This window comes from Ambystoma mexicanum, chromosome 12 (assembly GCF_040938575.1).
Source record: "Ambystoma mexicanum isolate Mex_15411 chromosome 12, UKY_AmexF1_1, whole genome shotgun sequence".
NCBI lineage: Eukaryota > Metazoa > Chordata > Amphibia > Caudata > Ambystomatidae > Ambystoma > Ambystoma mexicanum.
In genome coordinates this window covers 166,439,169-166,462,847 of record NC_090936.1, presented here as the reverse complement: position 1 = coordinate 166,462,847, position 23,679 = coordinate 166,439,169, and the positions used below count along the sequence as shown (strand labels likewise).

General features: G+C 44.4%; 1 protein-coding gene across 2 annotated transcripts in view; it reads left to right on the top strand.

Moving 5' to 3' along the window:
* TSPAN8 (tetraspanin 8) overlaps window positions 1-23,679 on the top strand; it is a 663,429-nt gene that overhangs the window by 506,283 nt on the left and 133,467 nt on the right. For both annotated transcript variants that reach the window (XM_069627690.1, XM_069627689.1), the window contains one exon: window positions 11,277-11,408. In XM_069627690.1, coding sequence (XP_069483791.1) covers window positions 11,277-11,408 — 132 coding nt within the window. The remainder of the gene's footprint in view (window positions 1-11,276; window positions 11,409-23,679) is intronic.

The window sequence follows — 23,679 nt, the reverse complement described above, 5'->3', positions numbered from 1 at the left end:
TTTCAAACCCAGACCACACACTCTTAAGGAGGGTGCCACTCCAATTAGGTGGAAGTGGTACGCATAAGTATGCTATTAGTGCGGTACTAACAACACCAAGATGGCCCCCATGAGTTAGTTTCGAATGGGCTGAGTTTTGAAGTGGAGTCCCCTCTTCTGTATCGGCACAAAAGGTTGCCGTCTGCTCTGCCTAATGGTTTTAAAACTCTATGGTTTACTTGGAACGAATTGTTGTGACCAAGCGGAGAGGCAAGCCGCGAAACGCGTTAACGTTCCAAACGCGCACGGATATTTGCACTTTGGGAGAGCCTTACCTGTATGGCTTTTTAATTGAATTTTGCCACTTGCAAGGCATCAATAAAGAATACATTTGTTTTCAACTTGGATGTCCGGACTTTGATTATTCCTGAAACTATGAAGAGTGCTACTCACCCAGCCTGACGTTTTTCAGTGCTTCGAAGATATATATATATATATATATATATATATATATATATATATATATATATATATATGTATTTCTTTTTGTATTCATATTGATTTTATAGAGCGCCTTCCGCCAAAGCTGCTGAACAATAAAAAATAGTAAAAAGACAGCACAATTCATAATGATTAAAAATGACCATAGGTACAAGTTCCATCAGTTCCATCAGAAGAGAGAGAAGCCAGAGAATTTAAGAGCTAATAGAAGATAAAAGGTTTTGAGGTTTGTTTGAAGGATATGAAGACATGAGGCAGAACAAAGTGAAATTGAGATTAGGGAGGATGTGATGGAGGACTGAGGGTGTAAAGAGAAAAGAAGACCAATAGAGGAATTATAAATGGGACAAAGTGGAAGAAGGTTAGAAGCAGGGAGACCAAGCAATAAAGATGAACAATAGTCAATGTGGGAAAAGACAAGAGAGAAAAGAAGAAGTTTTGCAGCATGAAAGAAAGATAAGGGTGAGCATGACGAATGTTAAAAAGAGCATAGTGACAGAACTGGGCAATGGAGGAAATATTACGAGAGAATGAGAGAGAAGGACCAAACTCCAGATTGCACGCAGATGGTGAACATGGAAGAAAGGGTGATGGAAATGAGAGAGAGATGTGTTGGGGCGAGGTGAGAAAAATAGTAGAGACGGGGAAGAACAGAACCTTTTCAGGGATTAAGATGTCAGAAATGACAGGACATCCAGTCCTGAACAGCAGAAAGACAGTTTGAAACAGTAGAGCGTAGAGCAAAAAAGGAGAGATCATCGACGTAAAAATGAAAAGAGAGATGAGAGAAAGAGATAAGGGCATAAAGGGGAGGAGCGCAAAGAGATTAAAGGAGAGGCCAGACTACCCAGCCTTATGGGACACCATAAAGACGAGGATTGAGGGAGAAGACTGACCGGCACAGGTAACAGATTATGTCCATTGCAAAAGGTAAGAACTGAACCATTTGAGAGCAGATCCTGAGATACCCAGGGTGGAGAGAGAGGAAATAAAAAGAGACTGAATCCATAGTGTCCAATGCCACAGACACATCAAGAATTTTACAAAGGAAAGGCAGAAGAGAAATAGGGTGGAAATTAGCAGGAGTAGATGAGTCAAGAGAGGTTTTTATCAAAATAGGAATGATAACCCCATGCTTAAAGGTAGCAGGAAAGCAAGAATGTACAAAAGAGGATTAATAAGAGACGTAAGGTAGGGAAGGAGATGAGGATATACTTGATGGATAAATGAAGAGGGGAGAAGATCAGAAGGAGAGGCAGTAGGGTGAGCACGAGTTAAGAGGACAGATGTGTCAGAGTCAGGAAGGGAAGAGAATGATAAAAAGGAGTGTAACAATGGAGCAGGAGAGGGAGAATGGGAAGGAATAGTGGGGGAGTGAAAGCTAAGCAGGGATGTGCTAACTTAGATGTAAATCAGATGAAGAGAGGGGCAAGAAGGCAGATGGATCAGGGGATTTAGGAGAAATTATATTGTGAAGGAGCTCAAAGAGTGGACAATGATGGTCCGATAAAGAAAGTTTGAGTTCTGAGAAATAGGATTCTTTTTGCAATAAGTAAAGCAGAGTCAAAAGAAGAGTCTAACATAGAGAGCATAGCGAGGTGAAGAGGGGAGCAAAAATGTTTCCATAGCCGCTCGGCTTTACGCAGACTGCGGTGAAGGGAGATTAGAGCTAGAGAGAGCCAGGGCTGTGAGGTTTTACGAGTCAGAGAGAACGGTGCAAAGAGAAAGTTGAGTCAAGGACGGATAGCATTGAAGTGTGTAGAGTGCTAGCAGCTGAATCAGGAGAAAAGGAAGAGAAAAGTGAGATTGAAGGACGAGAACAGTTCAAAGAAGAGAGGAAAGATGGAGAATAAAAAAGAAAGATTACGATGAGTAAAGGTAGTCGAGCAACAGACTGGAAGGGTGGGAGGGGAAACAGAGAAGGAAAGAAGTAGATGATCAGAAGCATAGAAGGGGGAGGAAATGACGGGGGAGTGAAGAGAACACTACATCTAGGCAAGAACCAGATTGATGAGAGGCGGAAGAAGAAAGGAAGTGCAAGTGGTAAGAGACAGTGAGTGAGAGCAGCAAGGTGAATAATGATTGGAGATTAAAATCCCCAAGAACAAATAAAGGGGGGAGGGACAGGAGAAGGTGGGATAAGAGAAGATCCAGATGTTCGAGAACATCAGTAAGTGGACCAGGAGACGATAGACGACAAGAAGAGAGACAGGGAAAGGGTTAGCGAAACAAGAAAAGTGATACGAGTCCAGGAGGAATTAAAGAAAATTCCAGTGCCCTTCCCCCCCCTGTGCCTATGTGGGCAGGGGTTATGAGAGAAACAGTGGAGGCAGTTTGAAACGAGCCGGGGTTAACAGAGTTATCAGGGGTGATCCAAGTTTCAGTTAAACAAAGAAAGTGAAAATTAGAGTGAAAAAATAAGTCAAGACTAGAGTGTGATTTATTGCAAACAGTGTGAACATTTAAAAGACCAAATTGTAATTTGGGGAGAGCTTCAGAAGAAATAGAAGGACACGAGAAATTAGAATCATCACGTAAGCGAGCAGAGGATAGCAGGGGAGAAGGTGGAATAGGTTATACTTGATGGGATGGGACAGGGCATAAAGACAGAAATGGGGTTAGCGAAAAGATAAGTAAATGAGTAAATAGCTAGTTGGCGCATGATCTGCCATGAGCAGGAGTGAATATTGAAGTTCAAAGCCTTTTAGAAGGTCGCCCTTTGAGTGGGGTGCCCAAGGTTGAAGATGTCCAAAAAGGCACTTCCTAAAGTAGCAGTCACATGAAAGTGTAAAACTGCGGCAGCCACCAAACACGGGAAGCGGAACAAGATTGAGGAACCTGCTGCAGTGGCAATGTAATGCATAAACATATACAGAAAGACATGACTGGTATGTTCATTCTCAATATTACAAAATGTAACAACATTGACGGTGAACCAGTGTTGTTAGTAACTGAAGTGGTTTAATGTACTGCAACCATTAACAGCACATTTCATTGGTCGACCAATGAAATGTTCTGCTAATGGTTGCAGTTCATGTGTTGTTTTAATTTTGGTATATTATCATTTTTCAATAAACTTTGTTTTATCAGTATCTTAGATTGTTGCCACCATCATTACCTTACTGTATTTAAGGGTGGGTAGCCTTGACTCACTTCCTTTTGTTTCCCAATTGACTAGTCCCTCATGAGTCAGGCCCCCTGATAACAAAAAAGAAGTTATTTACCCATATTATATTGTATGTGGCGATGTAATGGCCACAATGAATGTCAATTTGGAGGTGCGCAACTGGAGGCAGAGTATCAGCAGCAGATGACAATAGAGGGGCAGCGCAAATACACGCTACGGCCAGCGAGTAACAGGGACGATCACACTGTTCCTAGGGCAATTCCTGATATGGGTCGACACCAATCCAAGAGATGGAATTAAGTTGGAAAGCCTGTGAATATGGTATCATGGAGACAGTGGAGGATGGTAACTCCAAAGACCAGGCATAAGTCCAGGCACAGGCAGCCGAGGACAAAAGGTAGAGAGCGCTCTCTCACTGCGACCTTTTGAACTACAGGTCACTTCCTAATGTAATGACCACAGGCCTGTGTCTGGCACAGGGGTTGGGGGAGGGAGAGTGAGTAGCAATGGCAACTGATATGGCATAGAAGGTGATAGTTCCAGGGTTACCGGAGAAGTAGGCCAAGAGACTGTAAACACCACCTGAGTCATTAATGGCAAGAGGGGGGCAGAGTCCAATCTGGGAAACTGGGTGTGCAAGTGGCTCAAAAGTGAACTCCTCACAGTCAACCCTAGCGCCCCACCTCCCCCAGACCCTCACCTAGATTACACGCTACCATACACTTAGGAAAAGGAAAAAGGTTGCAGGGGGAGGCTGTACACAGATGTTTAAGTAGTGGGAACTAGAGGTAAGAAGCAACGTCATGAAAAGGCAGCAGGGAAAAGTTGGATTTAGATAGACTACAGGCCCGCTGCAGGGGTCACATAAAGCGATCAAGGCACTGTTTGCCTTCTGAACACCTGCACTTCAACTCTTTCCCACGAGTAGGTTCACCCAGCTCACCTTGTCTGCACCTGCACGCCAGTGTGGGTCAGACTCAGAGACTACAGTTGCAAGGCTCGAAGAGGCTCACAAAGAAATGCAGGGTCTGTGAGGGCTCTGGAGTACTGGGGTCTCAAACGCTCAGAGCAGCATGGCAGCCAAAGCACAAATTCAGAGCAGCATGGGAAGCCAAAGCACAAAAACAAGGAAGGTAAACAAACTGTGTAACCATTTGTCTATGTGAATCAGCTGAAACCCTGCAACCTTATGCATATGGTTAGAAGGACTGAGGAGTTTGGTTGCATCAGAGTTTGGTAAAGAAGTAATCGCATGGTGTTGGACAAGTTAATCTGATCATCAACATGGACGGTGAAATGAATATACAATGTGATGGTGCTAAAATGTACATGTACGGCCATGAAGATATTCATCATAACAAGTAAGTAGGCATGGTTAGGTGTGAAAGGAAAAATGAAAGGAATAGTGACAATTAATTTGATATTTGCAGTGTCTACCGAAGGCATAAAAAAGGGGATTTGTTCAAGTGTATGCTTAACCTGTTTGTCAAAGTCCTATATTCTAAAAATGGACAAAGTCTACTTCTAATACAGTGCCACGTGGAAATCAGTGGCAGTCACTAATGAGAATTATGGTCCCAGAGGAATTGGTCCAATCCCTGGAGTCCTTATATTGTAACAACAATGCTGTAATTCACTAGGGTTTGGAAGGAGAAACAACAGCTCCCTTTCCAGTTCACAAAGCAAAGATGTGTGCTAGCCCTTATGCTCTTCTCTATCTTTATAAATGACATTGTAAAATCACTCACCACAGTGGAGGGTGATACCCCAGAGTTGAACGAGGAGAAGATGCAGATTCTCCTGTTTTGCAAATTATGCTATACTGGAGCTAGAACCCAAAAGGACTCCAAAAACTATTAGATCATTTTTTAAGTCAGTTACGGGAGAAGGGCCTTTTAATTAATGCAACAAAGACAAAAGTAAGGATTTGCAGTGTGCACAAACATCTCACATTATGTATAATAATAAATGACCAGGTGAGACACTTTAGGTTAAGTAATACACAAAATGGCAGCCTCAAATGAGGAAGGGTTAGTGTTAGCTATGCAGGAAGGCGCAATAGGGACTTTTGAAATCAGTTCGGGGAAAGGCTATAAGATCTACTATGAAAAGCTAGAAAGGCCAAGCTACTTGAGGTTGCTTCTATGGAGCAGAAATAAAGGCATTTTTTTCAATTCCCTTCCAGTAAAAAGAAATAATCAAAAATAGGTTTTAAAAAAGAATATTGGGGATACCTTAGACTGCTCTTATAATTCCCCTGACTTGCACCCTCCTTTTGAGCTACTGTTTCCTCTGTATGGATATCAACAGTATTTTGACTATCAAGTGAGGATAATCTATCTGTTGATCCTGACTCCTCTTATTAGACAAGAGGGCAACTTCTACAAAGTTAACAGGATATTACCCTTAGTAGATTATGTTCACACAATAGATGGGCAATATACATCTGTGCTGTTCGCAGCCAAGTAAGAACCAAGGGAGGTCCAGTCGGCACAACCCAAATGACTGTGGTATGGACTACAATTTCAGCTAATATCTAGCTCGAGATCGAGAAAGATGTAAAAACAAGGCTGTGGCAGAAGACAGAAGGATAGAACAAGAAATGTACTATCCCTGCCTAACGTGCGTTCTCAACTAGGTTGCGGTGTTACAACGCCTGTCTAAAAAGTGACAGCATAAGAGTCAAATTACCAACTTCTATGGTATGTAATACACCCAGCCTTGTAAGTCTTTGTAGGTCCTATACCACTTTCTTCCAAATCTGGTACAGATTGGGAGAAACTGTGATTTAAAAGAAAAGGCGCACCAGGGGTATTGAAGAGGATATATATCCCTCCAAAAACTCGTGTGGCAGCTAATGGGGTAAACAGTCCTTTAATAGCCCACAGATTTGTCACACTGACCCTGGATTGCTAGGGTTAAAAAGACACAAAAACAATTTAAGAAGGAGAAAATCCTTATTCTTTAAACACAAAGTCAATACAGTCACAACTTCCCTTCCAAGGCTCGTTTAATTAGAGGGGAGTCGGACAATGTAAAAAGGTTTGCTCAAACAATCACAAATAGGCTAACTGTTGCCTTTTTTAGATGTAGCAAACACCGTCGACCGGTTTCAGTGGCATGACTTCATTACAACCACATTCATCAGGACAGTCTTAGCTTCCTCAGAACTGGTGTATTTTGTGATTTAACAGCCAGTAAATGAGGAACAAAAATACAGAAGATGGGATTGTACGTTACCACCTTGCCGTAGGTGTCAATGGACTGGAACAGTCTAGGAGGGAGCCCTCTATTTGCTTCCCTCGAGAGTCGAAGAAAAAAGGTTATTATGCCTTAGTTGGAGGCACACTTCGACTACCCAGTCCCATGCTGTTAATCAGCATACACCTTCCTTGGTGTGTGGTACGGCTGTAATGTCCGATTCTGACTCCTCACCTTGTGTTTTATTTTCACATTGGATGCTCTTTTTAAATCTGTGTTTCTGTTCTTTGGGTTTTTCTTGATCATTTCCCCCCTTTTGTTCTTCATTTTCACACACCTCAATAGTCTGGTTCAACTCTAAATTGAACCACACTCCTTTTTTGTGTGTGTTTAAATCCCCTGTCTTACTTTCACTTGTTTGTTTTCTTATTTGAAATCAGTAAGCATTTCAGAACCGTTATTAAAAGATGATTCACAGGCATCTGTGTTTTCATCAGTGCAGAGATTATTAACTATTATTAACACTTATTGTCAGAATGCAGACGATCACTCGTATGACATTCTGCACCTTCACTTGGCTGTTACTTTGCATATCCCACCACTGCGTTATAACCAGGTCTGGCCACAGCAATGCCAGTTGGTACATTGTTTCCTTGGCCAGAGCTGTAGTTCAGTTCAGTTCCATTAAATGTAGCACCATGTCGCCTTTCCTGAGACTTGAGACTAAATATTTGCTGTTCTAAGTTATTGCACTGTCCATGAAGCTGTTCTGCCTCATGACAGACATTAGAATTCTCATCCCTGACCTTATTCATTATTGCTTGCAATTCATTCATGTGTGTCTGACACTGATTAGGCGCTTTGTCCTTTTTGTCATTTTCTTCCAGTAATTTCAATATCTCCTGTTCCATAGTAGGGCATCCTCGAGGTCACACAACTTCTGTTCAACACCTGTCCCATTAATACTTGTAGATAGAGAACCCAGGATTTGGATTTACCATCTACCACATGCCCTGATGAAGGCCTGCACACACAAGCTTCACTGAACAGCTTGTCTTTGGGCCGAAACACCATAGTGTTGACGATTCCATTACTGATTCAGTGTTCATTCCACACACTGATACACGTTTGTTATGTTCACTGAAATTTGATCTCGGCCCACAATGTATTTGTAAAACAAAATATGTCGTTGAATGAAAGCAAAACATGTTGTTTGTTTATCAAAATCCAGTCCACCTGACTGGGTTGTACTTACCTGAATTGTTTACTTTTTAAAACCAAATTTGAATGTCTCTGGGTACTCTATCCCCACATTTGTTAAAAACACGCAAATTAAACACATACGGTCGAAACACTTTCTGTGATTGACTTTCTTTTGCAACATCATTGGTACTTTGCCATGAAATAATATGAAATGAAAGTGTGACCTCTCACCCTGATTTCTGTGATTATTAAAACATACGCCCACCTGGGTTTTTCAGGGCATAGCCAGGTGCACTTATATATATTTTTTCCTCAACTAACTGTCTGAACCAATTACTGTGCCTATTTACTTTGCCTTCCTTGCCTCACCTAACCTACTTCTTCTGTCACTGCATGTGTGCCACAATTTGTGAAAATCGATTTAAGGTGCATGTGCAGCCACTCTTACTAAACTCTGCCGGCCCTATGGCTGTCACCAAGTCACCCATCTTCTCTACCTGCTACACTATCACCTATCCCCCCTCTCTCCTCCCTCATGAAGTTTGGAAGGAAAAAGCACAAAAAAAACAACCTGTCCACGAACCCTGGCCTATCCATCGCAGACACCTCATCTCATCTCCACTCTCCTCCCTTTCAGATCCTCTCCCATTAAAGGTGGCACCAAGTGGGAAGTCCTCGTGGATGGCTTCTCATCATCACTCTGCATTATTAATGTCTACCACACAGCCTCTATCTTGGATCAGGGTCCTCAAGCCAGCCTCCTCCTCTTTGACCCGCGCTTGCCTCCCTCATTAGCTTCCTTCCCTCATCTGCCTCTCCCCATATCACTCTCTCTGTCCCTCCCCCTCTGACTGGTGTACCACGTCCCTGTACCCCACCTCAGAAAACCTTCAGAGGCAGAGACCTACTTCTATTCATGCCCGCTCAGCCAACCAACACTCTGCCGACATCTGTCTCCTTCTTGAAGACATTGACCTTGACATTTTCACACTTACCGAGACATGGTTCAATACTAGCTCAGTCACTGCTTTTGACTCCCTTCTCCCTGATGGCTTCAAGATCATCTCTGTAAGCTGGTCCTCTCTCCCTCTTCCTCTCTCTGACGATTTCTACCATCTGAAGGCCTCCTGGCGCTACCACCCTGTTCGTCTCTAAGTGGGCTGATTTCTGTTCCTCCCTACTCTCAACTACCTCTAATCTTCTCCTCATGGGTGATTTCAACATCCAATTAGACTCGCCTGTCTCAGTATCCACTCTGTTCCTTGACCTCTACACATCACTCTCCCTCTCCATTCTCCCTTCTGGCCCAATCCACCTCTTCCACTTTACAACCGCTTCAGGTAATCCAGAATATGCCAGGAAGACTTATCCTTGGCCTTAAGCCCAGGGACCGCATCTCTCCTGCCCTAAAAACTCTTCACTGGCTCCCATTTGGATTGAATTCAAATCCCTCTGCATCATCCACTTGGCTATCTGGGGCCTAGGACTACGCTATCTGTAACTTTCTCTTACTACATCCTCTGCCTCTAGACCTCTACGGTCCTCTGGTACCAACTCTCTCTGTGTCAAGCATTTTGCTAAACCGAGGGCTGGAGGCGATCACTTTCTTCAGCTGGCACCCTCTTATGGAGCAGCCTCGGCCTTCCTCTTCGTGTTGAGCAGGACTTCCTCAAATTCCAGAAGCTCTTCAAGACTTTCCTGTTCACTACCTCCTACCCTTCGTCACTCATCTGCTAATATCACAGTTGCTGTAATTGGTCGCCAGAGCGCTTATGTATCCCTTCGGGGACCTGGCCTCCCATACCCAATCTACCAGCCTCTGCCTACCTCTCAGCACTTGCCTCAGCACCCATCGGCCTCACTCCTGTAGGCTTGCACTTTCTACCCAATGCGCCTCCAGGCCGCGTTGTACTTACCATACTATGCACTTCATCTGCTGCTCACCCATGAGCACGGACATGCCAGCACTTAACCCCACGCCCCTAGTTCCCCTCTTGTCGCTGCACTTGCATGTTCTGAATTCTCACAAGGCATAGTAAGTTCATCTTTTATCTTCCACTGTAATCATTGTTTTCAATCCCATGTTCCCTCCCTGTTGCCCTGTGGGCGCTTTAAAACAGAATTGGCTTGCTGTACCAGTGCCTAACAAATGCACAATAAAATAAATAAATAAAATATTGTATCCCATGGCAGAACCTGCTTACTTCACCCAATTTCTGGTGATGAATAACCCAGGACAAGTGTGTCTCATTGTTAGATAGATTCTTTAATCGTTTATTTTGATTTATTTGCATTTTTAAAGCGCTCACACAGCCTGGGGGCATCGAGGCGCTGTTACAGGAATATGTCTTAGTTGCGTATTTATAACGCGCTAAATACCCAGAGGTTTCTAAGCGTGGACTCGGGGATCGAACCTGTGTTGCCTCATGTCGTCTTGTTTCCAAGGCAAGCCGGTTGCCGCTGAGCTATTCTCCCGGGACTCCTCTAGTCTGAAACCTCCTCCAGCTCTCGAACTCAGAACTTTGGCCCTGTACAGGGCCTGGAGTTGCTCAGAATCCAAAGTTTTACTAGATTTCAATCCACCCTTGTCCTGGCACTCTGTGTCTCCTACAAATGTATTATTCCTTCCTTTCCCTGGCATATTCCCATTGCTTTCTACTTTGCCAATCAAGCAACATCGAAATCAATGTCTCATGGCAAACACCCAATATTAGCCACCCAAGAAAACTCAGCCTATTACTTCTTTCATAACTATGTCAAGTGCTCAAAACAACCCTCCTAATAACTCTCGAACCGGACCTGACAACACACCAGCTTCCACTTCCCCGATCACTTATAACTGCCCCACAGACTGATAGTATTCTCATTTGACTTACTGTAAAAATAGGTGTTTTGTTACCTTGTTTGGGTACATCCCTCCACTACTAGGTATGTTGTGCTCCTTTGTGGTGAAGGCAGACATAAAGCAAATTCAAAACACAAAACAACAGCTGAAAACAACAGCTGACATTGTCAAACCCATTAAAATGACCATCAGGCAAGTGGACAATAATAGAGATGCAAGTTTATCCATGGAAAGTTGGTCAGACTGAACTAGGATAGCATTCCTAGTACAACCCAAGGTTATCAGGCCTGGAAAATATCAATCAGATGAACGGTAGTCGACAGACGCAGGGACCTGTGATATATTCAGTTTGTTATCACAATATGCCATGTAGTTCTGTATTTCCTACACACAGTTTGGTTCTCTTTTTTGTTGTTGCAGAATCGATGTTGTGGTTTGCTAAATGGATATTCAGACTGGGCGGGTAACATTCCCGAGTCTTGCATCTGTGTTCCAGAAGATGGGCAACCTGATTTATGCACAGAAACCAAAAATGCAATGGTCTATGCAAAGGTAAGAAGCACATTTGTTACATATCAAAGGTTGTTTCTATTTGCCATATTTCTTGTTTTATTATTATTATCAAAAATTGTCTCTGCATTTGGCCCATTTTGTATGCTTTTGTCAATTTCCCACCATGCTTGCTCGCTTGCTGACTGATCTGCATGTCCCTTTCTCACCCTGTTCCACTGACGTTCATTTGTAAGGCATCAGCAATTTACAAATGGTTATTCATTCACTAATTCTGGTAACTTTAAGATTATTTCTTCATTTTTTAATCATTCTTTCTGCACCAAAAGACTTGCCTGCACATTTAAAGTGTCTGCCAAGCGTTACCATACCTGACTGGCTCTTCTCCATCCAAAAGCCCAAGGAAGGTTTCATAATGATGGATTATTGTTCCAATAAATCACCATTGTTACACCGCTAATTAATGGTCATCTTCCCTTTCACAGGGCTACAAAGGCATATCTTGTTTGTTTGGTAAACACGTGTAGCATTTCAGTCCCCAGGCTAGCTATCTATTGCACTGAGATACATTAGTGCATGGTTGCTCATTAATTGGTCCCCCAGATGTTTTCGACTACAACTCCCAAGGTGCTTTGACACTGACTAAGTTTGCTAAGCTGAAGTCCAAAACAGCTGGCGTGCCACATTATCAGTAGCCATGCCTTGTGCGATCTTTTCCTTAAAGAAAGAGCTACATATATCCAAATCCATGCTCTCAAGTACACAAGTATCTCTACCTCATCCACTACCTATTCCTGCTGTTTTATACACTCTTACAAAATCTAAGCTGGACATTGTTCATCAGTGCTCACGTGTACAGTTTGCAATGTATGTGCATTGCCTGTTTGATGGACATCTCACATTCCATTATGTTGCCCCTAAACGCTTAGGGGCAACATGATGGAATGTGTCCAAGTGAGATGAGTTCTCACTTGGACTCTTGCGTTTAGAATCTAAAATGTCTATGTAATGGTATTTTCACTTCACATCTACCACACTACTCATTGGGTTATGCATGCAATAAAGTGGTAGCACATGACTGGGTTGTTTCCCCCATCTATTTTGGGAGTTGAAATGTGTTCAACAAAATCATTGAGACCATACCCTCAACCCCACAAAGTAAATTTGTTTGCATGCAAGCATTTCCACAGAGGATAGACCAATGAAGGCCAATGAGAGAACAGTGTTGAATGAAGAGAGTCTGACCATTGGATTATACTTCAATCTCCATTGCGCTACCTGTTTTGTGAGGATTTAACCAAATGTCCTGTACTCTATACGAAGTACATTTTTTTATAAAACAACTTTATATAGCGAATAACAAGGCCAGTTATATTAGTAAATACAATTTCAAAACAAAATAAGATACCTAGGGCCTGATTCATAGACCGTTTTCCTATGGGAATGCGCCATTATAAAAGACTTCCATGAATAAGGCCCATAGTGTTTCTGCCAATATATGTTGAAGAATGTCCAACTACTCCTCAGACATGCAGGGACATATACCTAGAGCACTCTCACTATGGCAGGAATATGTTTCTCTGATTTTCATTTGCTAAAGTATGGGGAACTAGTTCACAATTATGCCTTTTTAATATGGGCCACTTGGCTAGGGAAATACCAGACTTGGTGTAATGCCAGACACACTAAGCGTTCACATTGGTAATACTGATACCAAATAAAAAGATCACACAATAATAAAACACACACCTAGGCCTCATCACGAGTCTGGCGGTAACCCTTAAATGTGGCGGTAGCGCTATTACTGTCGCATTTAAGGGTCTGAGCTGGTGGGAAATCCGCAGCAAAATTGCCGATTTTCGGCGCTATTACCACTGGCGGGAAATCCGCGATTGGGCCCATTGGGGAATGAGGAATTTCCGAATGGGCCCAATGGGGAATGGGCACTAACCGTTCTGCCAAACCCATAGGGCTAATAGCGCTGGCGGTAATACCACCGGCGTTACCGCCCAACTCGTGATGAGGCATACTTTATAAACTTTCTGCAGACTATAACAACAACATGCACAGTGAAAAATCACATGCATGTTCATTGGTTACATGTAAAACACAGGAAAAAAGCACAACCGAGCTTAGAAGAAAATAAAGCTTTCAGAATCTGTCCGTGTAGTACGTTCGTGTGTGCAGCTATTGGCATCAGCCCGCTTGGCATCCCCCACACTAGACAATGACAGCAAAATTAGCTACTCCCTAGAGAATTTGGCAGACTATATGCATACTTTTATACGTAACCTTGTAAGTGTGAATGATAAACTTTTGCAGTGCTGCAAAACACTCCTGCAGACCACCCCTCCTTCCCAATTAATTTCTCTTTTCGCACGGGTGAACACAGCTTCCTAAGAGCAAATGTGTCCCCTTCTGTTGGTTTGTCCCAGTATGGCACGGATCAGGCTATGGCGGTGCCCTAATTAATTAATTCTCTTTTTCTCACTCATACTCACCAAGAGCCCAGTGACTGGCGATTCTACGTCCACCGAGCACCCCCTTACATCTCCCAGACACTCTTTTTCTCTCTAATCCCATGGTCGGCTACTACCAGGAAAACAGCAAGTTCTATGGGCCCGTCTCCCTCCTCTGTAGCCTAGCTCAGCCAGTCTCACAGCACAGCGCAGCCAAATCCAAACTTCTTTCTTTTTCTTTTTCTCCTCTCTCCCCTGTTCCTCTATTGCATCATTTTCTGGCCAACCCCTTTCTTTCTTTTTCCTCTAGCTTTGAAGCTCTCTTTGCTTCCTCCCCTCTGCATAGATTTTCATAAAGATCCATATTGTTTCACCACCCATGTTCATGCATTCTGTCGTGAGGTCATCAGTCAATCATCACCTCCACTTTTAGCCAACACCCAGTAACTTTCCAGGTCTTGCGAACTCCTTCTTCAGTGACCCTTGTACAGGACTTTTGTCCAGCCCAGTTGAAAATATACAACATGGCATTCTGACATACTTACTGGCATTCCTGTTCGAACAAAGGAGCTGTTTTTTGCAGAACTGCCCAGACTCTGCCCTCACCACCCCCTTATTCTCCTCACCTGGAACCTTAGGGGACTGCTCTTGAAGGGTCTTCTCTTCTTTTCTTCTTTCTTTCTTAGGAGTCTTTTGATCTCTAGCAGTCTCCTCAGACTTCTTGCCCTTTTTCCGTTCGTAGAGATAGGGACGAGCTCCACCTGAGGCCACCTTGACCGTGGATGTGGCTACAGTCAGGCGGACCCAAGGGAGCCAGCCCCAATACAGGGAAAAGGCCGGTTAAGGCATAAAAAACCCTGTGATGTTGTATGCTGAATTGATTGTAGTTGCAGAATTCGATCTTGCTTACTGATGGTATGAGATGTCGGACTATCGGACTAAAGGTTGCCAACAGGGTAGACCAAGGATGAAAAGATCGGATTGAGGCTGGCTGGAATGCAGACAGGAGGCTGGACTAGAAGTAATAGTAGTCTTTGCAGGACCGAAAGGTTCAGAACATGGAAGATCCAGGGCAAAATGTGAATGGGGTCGTTAAGAGTCCGGACTGAAAGGTAACAGAATATACAGGTAGCCAGGAAGAATAGCCCCCAAAAGCACCCCAAAGAATACCTATACCGGAGAGGACAAAATGGAACATTGTAGAGTACAGACGCAATGGAGGAAACTATGAAGGCAGATAATGTAAGAGAAACGTTTTCCCGAGAGTGGAGGGTAACCAGGAGGGAGACGTGGATGGGTACAGTAGGAAAAGGAATGGATCACAGGGCTAAAGAAAGCAGGCCCATGTAACTCCCTCTCGGAGTAGGAAGAGAGACCAACTAACAGGAGTGCATGAAGCGAAGGAAAGAGGCAGGCAAGAAACAAGCGAAAGAAAGACAGAAGGGAGGAGGAGCCAGGGGAGAGAGGGTGACACGGGAACTGCTCCGACGGACCCAAAGGAGTAGGAAACCAAAGGTGGAACGTAAGGGAACCGCCGATGGGAAGGAAAGCAAAAGGCAGAGAAAGAGAGAGAAGAGGCCAAGATTAGAGCGGCGTACAGCGTACCCGCTCCTGCGGGGAAACCAAAGAAGCACAGGAGGATCACAGAGCAATGCAATAGCACACGGGACAGTAAGGGACACTGTAACGAGCCAGTTGCGACGTGAAATGAAGGTGGTGTGGCTCCCCTATTAACAGTAGTCTGGAAGACTAGAGCGCTGCTATAGTTCCGGTGTCGGCTCAATGGAACATCCATCTTTGCCACACCTTCCAGGGGCGAGCTGTGACAAAGAACACATTCTGCTACATCATTGTGCTCTGAATCTAACATCTGTAAAGTAATGAATTAGTCTTCACATTCTTAAATTCTTGTTTGCAGTGGGTTGCATGTATTTGCGTGATTTAGGAGGTCATCTGACACATGTTTCGACCTCTCAGGGTCTTTATCAAGGTAAGTATGTGGGTATTAGTTGCCTTCTGGCGGTCCTATGTTGGACATCATTTTTCACAGTTTTTTCCATGGGGTTCAAACCGGTTGGGTAATAATATGGCTCGTTGGCCTGGTCTACTCCTCGACGGTGTCCAGGATGCACAGCTATCTACATACTAGCCTTAATAAACACTCTGAGGGGTCGAAACATGTGTCAGCTGACCACCTAAATCACTCAAATAAAATGCATGCAACCCACTGCAAACAAGAATGTGAAGAGTAATTAATGATTTAAGCACAAGGTATCCATGTCCAAATACTTTCAAGTCTTAGCACAAGGTGTTGGCAACACCTCCCCTACCCATGACCTCGCAGCCAACTAACTCAATCTCACCAGAAATCTCCAAGTGCAGCGCAAAGTTGAGTCAAGCCTAATGCCCGAACGTCTCTACTTATAACATCCGCACACTGCAGCTCAGCTTTCAATACTCATATTTAAACTGACATTGCAGTGTGAATGTCAATGCTCCTGTAGTATGTGCTAAGGCCTAAGCACCCACTCTGTCCCCAGTCTTTGAACCTCAGTCTACTTACTAATATCAGTATTTGTTAAGATTAGCAATTAGTAGGTTGGTATTTAGTCGTTTTAAGATTGTTAATACCCTACACTACACTACACTACACTATGCTATGCTCAGTCCCAAATCACCCCCTCTTTAGTTTACCCTCAATACCTCACATCAGTGCTATGTCAAGCCTAACACATGCTGCAACATTAGCATCCCTTGTGCATGGTCACATTACCCCTATTGAAGTCAGTGGCACTGCTGAAATTAGTGTATGGTGGACATTCCTGTATTAATTATCCCAACAAACCCTAATGGATTTTTGATAATTCTATACTGGGTAGATACAGTGTGTGTATAATCTATATGCAAAGAAGACCTTAAAGGAGCAATCTCTTAATGCTTCCTTCACAATGCTCTTTGTTCCATAAATACAGGGGTTGGACTAGAGTTCCTGAAGAAGTAAAGAGCATAGAGTTCTCCAGCCATGGATATTTCATAGATTTGTATGCTGTTGAATATTCCCCATCGTCAATCCTCAATACATAGCAAAGCAGTTTCAATCGTAAATAACAATGAACTGCGCTCACTTTAGTGTTCTATCAAACTCATGTTAAGTTCAGAGTATGGAGTCCTCTTAGGAGTTTTTTCTCCTTTTGAAATTTTCTCACAAATATACTCACCAACATTTTCAGGTTTGATCCCAGTTTGAAGACTGAGATAAGGTATTTCATTTTTGAAGAGTTTGGGAACATTTGACACTCAGGAGAACTCCCCAGGAGGAGGAGATGATACGGTCCATCTTTTCACAGGGTTGCTCTTTAGGAATTGCTCCACATGCAGCCTAGAGAACATCTGTGACAAAATCACTTCTGCCCCACAGGAGTACAAAGATGAGTAGTGGCTAAGCTGCCTACTCAACCCCCACACTTCTACAAAACAAGAGTGATCCCAATCATAAAGGTGAAACAGGCATAGTTAAGAGATATATCTCCTTCACCTTTTGTGGTAACTTGGGCCGAAGGCTGGCTATGCTCCCAAGAGGGGTGTAAATGTGATCCAGAAGCAACCCAAACAGCAAATAACAACAGTCTAAACAAAGGATTGTCCAATCAAGTTTCTAAAAAATATATATACACACCAGTGTACAACTAATTAAGAACACTATCAAAACCCAACCCTGCAAAGTAAGGCAGAGAAATGCAGAATGTAATGGATGCAAGTACTCTGGATATTCAGCAGGGAGATGAAGTAGCACAATCTTCAGAAAGGATATGCTTGTGCAAGAAAATTGACCTAACTCGTCTCTATGCTCCAAAGCTGAATGAGGGGAGCAGTTAGAAGTCAATAAAACCTTCTCACTGTTCTTGAGTGGTTCAACAGTGTCAAACTAGATTTCTTGTAATTGTGCAAGTGGATCGAAACAGACTTGGATGTGGCAAGTTGTGTAGATCCGAGGGTTGAGCTGGCTTCAAGTCGGTTCGAAGTGGTGGTTCAGAGAAGTTTGAGTGCAGCATTTGCGTGATGCAGTTCGGAGGGTTTTGAAGATCGGTGTTGCTCAAGGCATGGTAACTGCTGGTTACGGTTGACAAGTGATACACCAGTGGTTCTAGTTGGGGACATGTAATGGTTTGAAGTTGTGATCCTGGTGGTCCAATGTGGAGTTTGAGGAGGGCGCAATTCGATGGCAAGCAAGTTTGAGTCTTTGGTAACCACTGGGTTTGGGTCAATGCATGACATGATGCTTCCAGTTGTTCAAGATAAGGTCTGCCGATCAGCGGTTGGGTCAAGCCGAACAGGTGATGGGCTGTCTTGGGACGATGTGGTGTAAAGCTGGTTCAGAGATGCAAACAACTGCTGCTCGAAGTTAAGAGAGTGCCAAAAGCAGCACCAGCAGTACCTGTTCCTTCTAAGGCTGTCAAGCATTGTAGAAGATGGCACACAAGTGGTTAAAAAGTAAAAAACAGGAATCCTGGCTGTTCTGACTCTCAGGATGCTGTGAGATCCCAATACAGGGGCTCAGGGACATGATAAGCACTTGTTCATGTTCTCACAACATGGCGGAGGCTGTCAAAACAGGGGTCCTACACCCCCAGTGAGGTCTTGAGCACCAGTGCAGATGGCAGAGAGGTAGGACTTGCTCCAGTAGCAGATCACTCTAATGTTCCCTGAGAGTGGTCAGAGAGCAGAGCTTGCCTCTAGCTTGGATACTCAACTGTAACCTTACTGGTGGAAGACTTTGGAAAGATCAACTCTCCCAAAAGAGGTCCAGATTAATTCTTCCTTATGCCTAGATGGTCCACAAGCTAATCTAAAAAGGAATGGGAGACCCCCTCTTTTAAAGGCAAATGTCCACAGCATTGGACAAAGGTGAGCCTGCTTTAAGGGGTCCAATCTTTGTCCATGTGGCAAGTGGTCTTAGCCTTCTTGCATCATACCAAGTGCTTTGTACTAAAGGTAGTGAGGGAGACAGGAAGGAAATAAAGATACAGAGAGAAGAAAGATCTTGGAACCTTTCCCCAAATGTGCTGCACTCTCTCTGGCTTCACTAACCCATCCTTTTCACAGACCCATAGTATCAAAAACCCTTTAGTATGCAGCACCCTGGTGTGAGGCTTGTCATGTTGTACAGGGTGTGCCCTTTGATTCTTGTTTCCCAGGATTTGATCATCTATATTTTTGCCTCAATCTCCTTTCCTATATATTGGGACAATACTAGCACCCTGCCAACTATGAGGTATTACTGGTTCCTCAAAAATTTCATTAAACAAATTGGCTAAAAATGAAATTCATATCTCAGGTTTATCCTTAAAAAAATCTACTGGTATACTATCCCATCCAGGACCTTATCAGCAGTTTTAGAGGTCAAATCCATAAGAAATTCATCTGTTTTTAAAACTAAGGATTGGGGTTCTTGATTTGCATAATCACGATTTGCCAATTTACATCTTACCATATCTTTGATACAATCTGCCTAGATGTCATGATCATTATTACAAAAAGATTGAAAGTGGTTAAAGCAGAGATTTTTTATAATGTTATTATTTGCTGGGAATGTATTTCCCAAAGTGCTGTTGATCACTATATGCCAGAACTCGCCCTGATTCCCTACCACCAACTTCATGGCATGTGATCTGGAACGCAGCTGATGCAGGGTCTGACGCCTAGGTGTGCTCTCCTGAGAGTCCCCTGTTGTTGTTGTTGTCCTAGAAGGAATGGAGCTGACCCCCTGGAGCTCTTGGCATACCAGCTCATTGCTTCGGTGGATGGCCTCTGCAAGAGCAGAGACGCCTTCCGCCATCTCTCTAACTCTTTTGCCAAATGCCGTCAGTGTGACTGTACTGGCAGTTGTCACCCTGCAGGTCCTTGCATTGTGCTGTGCAATCCTGCATGTGACCCCCTGGATACTGTCGCGTATTGCTTGCAAGTGTCCAGAGTGGGTGTGCCTGATGCCTCCATCTCCCTCTGTCTTTGCTCCATGTCCCCCAGCCTCTGCATCAGCATGACGACTGTTGCTGTAGGCTGCAGTGGTGAGGGTGTGTGTTGCCGGTGTGGGCTGTTGGCAGATGAGCCAACTAATGGTGTGTCGGTGTCTGGCACCAATGTATGCATGGGCTGGAGGAATGGTGGGCTTTTTGGGGTCTGTCCACTCTTTTGCCGATGGGGTGGGCTCTTAGGTGTGGCTCAGGTGTGGTGGATGGCTGCTGGTGGAGACTGCGCCCAGGTGTTAGTGGCACTACCGCATGAGCTGTGTCAGAGCTGCTGTCTCCCTGTGCTTCCAAGGGCACTGGACTAGGTGGCATGTCTTCCATGGCGGTGTCTACAGCTGCAGGTATGGGTGCGGCTGGCATTGCTCAGGTTGGGGTGTGGAGGGGGGTGTGTGGGCCTGGTCCTGCTGTGATCTGGTGTGTCATGGCCTGACATCCGCCTTGTGGGGTTTGTCTGCCCCTTTGCGGGGTGCTGGTGGTGGTTGTACTGGCAGTGTCATACTCACTGATGGCTCTGCCGCCTCTTGATCCTCAGATGCCTCTGGCGTTGCTTGTGTGCTTGTACGGCACATGGGAGATGTGGTCAGATTTCATTCCCTCCACGTGATTTGACATGCATGCAATTAATTACATGGTGCTGAGTAGGACCCTGGCCATTGGGCTGATGTACATGGTTGTTCAGGCGTGTTTGCAAGTGGGTTCACAATGATGGGGATGGATGCGGATATGGGGGGGGTGTCACATGGGCAGTTTGTATTTAGCCTGTGTGTGGGGATGGCAAGAGGTCCATTCTGGGGCAGCTGTTGTCTGGCATCCATGCTTCTGATCGCCATGCACCCACATCACCTCTACGGGTGCCATTTGGATTAGGGAATGGGTGGGTGCCAGCTACATGACACTGACAGGTCCCTATGAGGCACTGATATGCTCCCGCCATGGGTGTGTGGTGCATGGCACTTGGATGAGTCCCTTGGCTGCCCTCCCCACTGCTCTGACTCACAGGGGAGGCCGTGGTGCACTGGCACATGACTGCTGCGGTAGATGGCTGCTGTGGCACCCACTCACTGCACCCTGTTGCAATGCCCAGCTCATGGGTCTATCCACTGGGGTATCTTGAGCTCGGTTGTCAATGATACATGCACTTGTGTTGGGGGGTGTTGACTCACCTTCTGCATCCTGGCTGCACGGCAACCGCCTCTGCACCTCCAACTGCCTCGATGCCCTCCTTGTCCAGCACCAAGCTACACTTCTCCCATGCGGTGAGTAACAGTGGCTCCACAGTCCCTCCTCCGTTAGCCATGCTGTCCTGCCAGTGCTGGGACAGCAGTACTCGGACCATGACCCGCAGGCTGTTATGCTTGATTTATGCTTGGTTCAAAATGGCACGGGCGCACAATGCATTCTGGGAGCGCTCGGAGCCATGTTGGATATTTACTTCACTCCACAGTGAAAGGATGCACACATTTTGCTGAAGTGTTAGATTCACAGTGCTGAGACAAACATGCTTTTCCAAACTTGGTATGCAGTCAAGGCCTTTTCTGCTGGGAAAGCTAACGTTGTTATGGCTTGCTACTGTTCTCCGTGGAGCGTGTTTTTAGAGCAGGGAGGCCCTGCGTTCCTTGGGGGGAGCTCTCGATTGACCCAGCTGGCAACCGATGGCTGTTCCTCAACTTCGCAGGTGCAATTTCCAGAAGGTTCGAGAATTAACTCCCCTTTGTGGAGTGTCTATATATGCGGAAACCCGGAGCGGGTAAGGTGAGACTTCAGCCAGAGAAGGACGCTCCGTCTGGCCTTCCTGTGAGCTGTGGTACTCTCAGCCTGGCTGTCCCCGGAGTCTTCCAGCCGCTTCTGGACGAGATGAGGGCTTCAATTACGCTCACGGTGATGTATTTCCTTTTGACTTCTTTATTTCTTCTGTGAACTATACCCATATTATTTTTATGAGTTATTTCTATGTACTTGTAAGCTTTGAATAAATAGCCGTAAAGAGCTGATTTATCTCCTAAGAGTGCGTGGTTGTGAGTTATTGTGTCTGTCTGTTCTTTTGGTTCAAAGTACTTGCTCCATAATTGCATTGATGATTTATGGTTGTTTCGTGCACTTTTCGGGGGAGAGCAGTACACAGGCCTGTTATAATTCTATGAAGAAAATGACATCCGCTTTCGGATCCAGCTCTGGCAATACTCAGCAGTTCAGCTGTCAAAAGGCTTAAACAGATTGATATGAAGAGAACAAGTATATGAAGGGTTAAATGGGAAAACAGAAATGCCTCAAGTAATTGACAAGTCCATTAGCCAATCAGAATCTTTCTTAAGTTACAGCTGTTTTCTGTTTATAAGCCAATGTCTGTTTTGTTTACTTGTCCGTCACCTAGGAAACGGAGATGGATGAAAAAGAAAACGACGGTTATATGTGGGCATATTGAATAAAGAAGACGAAGAGTTGCGCCGTTGCGCTAAGTTGAAGTTGCTTTATAAGCGATCATAAAGGTTTTCAGTATACTAGTAGATAAGGCGACGCTGAAGAGGTTAGCAGCAGAGCGGAATCGAGGTCTCGATCAAAAGCCCCATGTGAGGCTGCGGATGCCGAACGGAGGAGAAAAGAAAACAAACCTTTGAGCGATCGTGAGACCAGCTGATCTAGGCTGACATAGACGCCCGCAGCCTGAACAAGAGGTATCGCATTACGGATACGTTTTCACGGCTCACCTTCGAGCGATCGTGAGACCAGCTGATCTAGGCTGACATAGACGTCCGCAGCCTGAACGAGAGGTATCGCATTACGGATACGTTTTCACGGCTCAAGAGCCGGGCTTTCAAGAGAGCGGAGCTGATTTCGAGGACGAAGACGAGTCTTCGGCTGAAAAGGGGAGGAGCCAACAAGCCGTGGCGGAACAAACAGTTGGGCAGCCATGCAGAGTTCATCAGCGGTTCAAGGTAAAGCTCCACCTCCAGGTGAACAGCTGCCAAGAAAATAAAGGTACATGTGTGAGTGTGAGAGACTGCAAAATTAAGAAAGAAAAGTACTGAGGATATGACACTGCACAGAGTTAACTAAGACCTTGAAAGGAACGGAGGCAAGGTCAATCGAGGAAAGTTAGGACTGTTGTCTGAGTGAATAAGAAGGCCTTGAAGATTTAAAACAGGAAAAGAGACAGAGAACGAAATAAAGAAAAGGCGAAGTTTATACATGTTCATTGGCAAGCATAAATGGAGAAAACAGAAGTTATAAGACTGATAAAGTAAAGAAATAAGAGTGTTGTGGTAACCTTGAAACCTTGAAGTAAAGAATAAAACGAACACCTGATCCTACCCTGAACTGTTTAAAGGGGTATAATTCTTAAGAAACAGAAAAGTCTTCAAAGGACAGTTGAAACCAATTATAAATAAAGACTTACCTGTATAGTTCCTATTTGAGTTGACTGGAGTACCACATCGTGCTGAAGTCCTCTTCGAAAGTCAAGATGTATCCTTTTTATTGAAAAGAAAAGAAAGGTTCATTGTTAATAAAAAGTTGTTTCAGAGACAACCTTATCACTTACTTTTGCTCTCAGTGTATTTATTTAGAGACCCACAAGAGGGTCTACTACAATTTGGTGTCAGAAGTGGGATAGAATATTGAACACCATGGAAGAACTTATTAAAACGTTAACTGAAGGACAACAACTTCTCCAACAAGCTATTCAACTTCAAAGTCAGCAAGCCCAAGCAGACAGGTGTTTCAACAGGCTATTCAACATCAACAGGCACAGCTAATAGAGGCTACCTCCTTACGTAGACACGCTCAAGTTCCCACCTCAGTTTTACAAAAGTATACGGTGGGAGATGACCC